The 4,232-nt window shown below is 39.1% G+C and overlaps 1 protein-coding gene across 1 annotated transcript; it reads right to left on the minus strand.

The window, feature by feature from the left end:
* Positions 1 to 206: 206 nt before the first annotated feature.
* On the minus strand, positions 207 to 3,814 carry LOC129639735 (E3 ubiquitin-protein ligase RLIM-like). The gene is made up of 2 exons (XM_055564944.1): positions 3,538 to 3,814; positions 207 to 1,852 (listed from the first exon to the last, which is right to left on the minus strand). Exons 1-2 carry the CDS (start codon positions 3,779 to 3,781, stop codon positions 207 to 209), a joined length of 1,890 nt encoding a protein of 629 aa, XP_055420919.1. The 5' UTR covers positions 3,782 to 3,814.
* Between the last annotated feature and the right edge of the window lie 418 nt (positions 3,815 to 4,232).

Genomic DNA, 4,232 nt, shown 5'->3' on the forward strand with positions numbered 1-4,232 from the left:
ATAACACTGTTTGACTTTTTGATGTTTCCTTTTATTATGAAACAAAAATTGGGGAAAGCCCAATAATTTCTTCAGGAACAAGTAATTCAGTTCAGATTGTTACATATAGATTCAGATTGTTAAACATAAATAACTCTAAAAGTGGACATGACACAGCTGACAGTTGTCCATCACTGTAACACTTTATATATCTGAGAATTCAGATCTCACATAAAATTATCTGCCTCAAAGTGATCCACTACTGGCCCACGACAAATAGGGCAGTTTGAATGTTCTTCCAGCCATTGATCAATGCACTGATAATGGTATTCATGCGAGCATGGTAGGATTCGTAGCATGTTGCCTTCGGTGTATTCTGTAAGGCAAATAGTACAGATTTTATCTGCATCTTCCTCTTCAAAAAATCTTAAAGGCAAGTTGTCAATCTGCAGTCTTGTAAGGCCTGTAGTTTGGTCTGCTTGATTTAATAAGAAAAATTGGTCCAGATTAAGGGAAGACCCAGAGTCACTATCGTCAGATGTTATTGGGGACATTTCTCCACCTTCTTGGCTGGTCTCTGATAAGCCTGTTGATGAGCTTCTTTCTTCACTGTCTTCAAACGATACCAGTGTGCTAACTTCTGAATCTTCATCACTTGAGCTAAAATTAGATATAGGACTAAATATGGCAGTAATGGAAGTAGAAATATAATAGGTGCTCGAAACTGATACCAGTATTAAACTTGAATCAGAACCATAGCTAGCATTTGGAGCAGAACCAGGTATACTATCACTACCACTAGGTCCATGTCTTTCATTTGGTGACTCTGCCCTTTCCATGTTTTCACTTAGCGGTGAGACATAATACTCTAAATTACTGTCACTGTCCATAAGATTACTTGAGTTACTAAATCCTGTCATTGTCTGATATAAAATAGTCTGAGTTGGAACAAACATTGTATCACTTAAGCTAGCATTTATAATTCTATGAGTGGGATTTCTGATGGTATTGACATAAGCACTCTCATCAGCCTCGTCAGAATCTGAAGACAAAGGCTCACTTTCTGAAGTGATAGTATTGTTTGGTGAGTCAGATGTTAACTGAGTTCTACTAATTCTGCTGTGTCTCTGACAACATGCTGGACAATAAACTTGTTCTACTTCAAGATTGAAGGATGTGGTTGGATTTGTTTCCCTCACTTCCCAAGATTCACTACTGCACGTTGTGTCTGAATAACATTCTCCATGAACAGCATTACTAGTTTCAGAAGTTTCAATAAGACCCCTATTTTGCAACTCATGTCTAGGCATTTGCTGTCTCAATGTTTCTTCATGCCCAGTTCTAGAGACGTTATCATTCTCACTTATGAGAGGTTGTTTAAAAGTCTGAGATGGTGTCTCTTCATTAATTCTTTGAAAAATTTCGTACAGTGTAGGTGCAGTTGGCCAGTAGTCAAACCTTGGTCTGGTTCTCTGAGAGACTGGGCTCGGACTTCTTAGTCTTCTCTGACTTCTAGTCGGTGGGACTTCCATTAATGTTTCCGTTGCATCTTGTTCTGATGCAGATGCTGTTGTAAACAGTGACTCAGATTGTGGATTTTCCACTTGCTTTTGGCTGTCTTCTGTATCTTCTCTTCTGGGAAGTTCTGCAGATGCTACATATTCATTTTCTGGATTTGAGTTTTCATCATCACACTCAAGATTACTCTCTAAGCCAAATCTGAGCTCATCACTGTTAGCACTAATTTCACTCTCTTCTTTGCAAGACTGATTTTCTTTTTGTTCACTTGTCACGTTTTCAGTTTGTCCAGAAGTGGTAAGCCAGTCTAGAAGAGAGTTCTCACTGGATTCATTATCTGAAGCATCTCCTCTATCTGTTAATTTAAAAATGGGGGAGGAACCATAAAAGAACTACCAAAATTGGAACTATCATAAAATAGCACTCTGAAACTTTGTTTAAAAAGCAAACAAAAATGAGAACTTAAATACTCATATGTTTTCAACTGATTTCACATTTACTTTATAAGTTATACTTTAAAAGCTAATTATCTTTAACTTTAAAGTTAATACTTTAAAAGCTTTATTATCTAGATTTATAAGTAAAGGAAGGGACGTTTCAATTCCATCTGAAAAAGAGTACACTAATCCTAGATAAATTTAGAGAGGTTTTTACAAAGGGTATCTGAAGGAAGTCTGGTTTTCAATATTTTGTCATATACATAGCCCTGTATACCACTGTGGGAGGAAAGTCAAGAGACAACATTTTTTTTTCAGTCTACTGTCAAAACACCAAAGCAATTAAACAAGGTAAACACCCATTAAGGTACAGTGCTAGTATTTTAATTCAGTTGATATTATTGTCTAATTCTCATTAGTCTCCAACATTACTACTCTTAGGCTCTTATATGATTTTGATAATGTATAAGTTGTTTTAAAATATAAGATTATTGCCCAAATATAAACAAAGTTTATAGGATTAAAAGTATTTGAATTTTGAATACTTCTTAATATTACCAAGGTTTTTAATTGGCATTAAGCTGAAAGTCAGATCAAATGAATAGACTGAACCTAGCATGGCACATATAAGACCATATTCAAGAACCAAAGTATTATAGTATCCTCTTCATTCGATAGTAAAATCCTCTATTTTACACTGGGAGAGAAGGCACCAGATTTGAGGTTCAGCAGGGTTTCTCAGCCTTAGAACTATTTACATTTTGGCACTGGGCAATTCTTATTTTGGGGAGCTACCATGTGCATTGTGTCGTATTTGGCAGCATCCCTGGCCTCTGCCCAGTAGATGCTAGTAGCACCCATGCCTCCCTCTGTGACAACCAAAAATGTCTCCAGCTATTGTCAAATGTCCCTTGGGGTCGAGGAGAGCAAAACTGTCCCCAGTTGAGAACTACTTGATTAAAATATAAAATATTTCTTTTTTCTATTTTTTTACATGTCTGTATAGATAGAGAGGGCCTCCCTCATAACTCAGTTGGTAAAGAATCTGCTTGCAATGCAGGGGACCCCAGTTGGATTCCTGGGTCAGGGAGATCTGCTGGAGAAGGGATAGGCTACCCACTTCAGTATTCTTGGGCTTCCCTTGTGGTTCAGTTGGTAAAGAATCCACCTGCAAAGCGGGAGACCTGGGTTCCATCCCTGGGTTGGGAAGATCCCCTCCATTCCAGTATTCTGACTTGGACTATACAGTCCATGGGGTTGCAAAGAGTCTGTCATGACTGAGCAACTTTCACTTTCATAGATAGAGAAAATAATTCGGGACATAGGAGGAACTTTCCATTGAGGTACAAAACCATAAAACAAACAAAAACCAATGGTCTACTTCACACTGTTTCCCAATTAAAACAATCCAAATGTGAATCAGGAAAAAAACCCTACCCTGGCATTCTCACCAAGTAAATGTCAGTTCTTTTTTCTGAGAAGTTCCTTACCAAATAATGTATGCCACTTCTGTATAATTTACTATTTACTATTATGAAGTGGTTATTTAATACTATAAAGTTGCTTTCTCATCCCATCCTATTCCCCCCAAAGAGAAATATACCTGTATTTTCATCTGAGTTTTGTGGTAGGTTTTCTTTCATTAATTGAAGCCTCCTCCTCAACTCTTCTTCGGTACTTTCACCTAGGGGGCCGAGCAAATTGTTGTCCCTCATAAGTATGTAATCTTCTTCACTCAGATCACTTACGAATCGGAAGTAATCATCTTCTCGAGCCAATCGGTCCTTCTGACCTCTGTGTCGGACCGAAACTCTGTCTTCTTCATTGTCGGAATCTGAGCTTTCCATCTCGATGAACAACTGGAAAATTATCTGAATTTCATGACACACTGCTGAAACGCAAAAGCCGCTGTCAGGTAGTCTTCAGCTTCTGCTTCCGCCTGGGAGTCACCGGAACACCCTCAGTCGGATAACCGTCTGCCTAGGTTCCCTGCTGCTCCACTACTCCGCTATTGCACCTCAGCTCTGTAGCCTCTGGTGAGGTAATAATCGAGATCCGCCTCTACCTCATAACTTGCTTAGGCGTTGCCTAGGCACCCACTGTCTTCCTTACGTAACTGAGTAGGGACTGGATTCAGGTTGGGTTACATTTCATTCAAAAGCAGCCAATATTTCTGAGGGTTTATAACGTACCAAGCACCATCCTTCACCGTCCACCCCACCACCACCACCTCCACCCCTCCCCCGCCCCCTGCAGACTATTCTCAGGCTTTCAGAAAGGTTTTTCATTCGCTACATT

This window comes from Bubalus kerabau, chromosome X (genome assembly GCF_029407905.1).
Source record: "Bubalus kerabau isolate K-KA32 ecotype Philippines breed swamp buffalo chromosome X, PCC_UOA_SB_1v2, whole genome shotgun sequence".
NCBI lineage: Eukaryota > Metazoa > Chordata > Mammalia > Artiodactyla > Bovidae > Bubalus > Bubalus kerabau.

Excerpts from the sequence above, each read along its gene's own strand:
- LOC129639735 (XM_055564944.1), bottom strand. The coding sequence starts at position 3,781 with ATGGAAAGCTCAGATTCCGACAATGAAGAAGACAGAGTTTCGGTCCGA. Across the intron at positions 1,853-3,537 it reads AAACTCAGATGAAAATACAG|ATAGAGGAGATGCTTCAGAT; the intron begins GTATATTTCTCT and ends TTAAATTAACAG.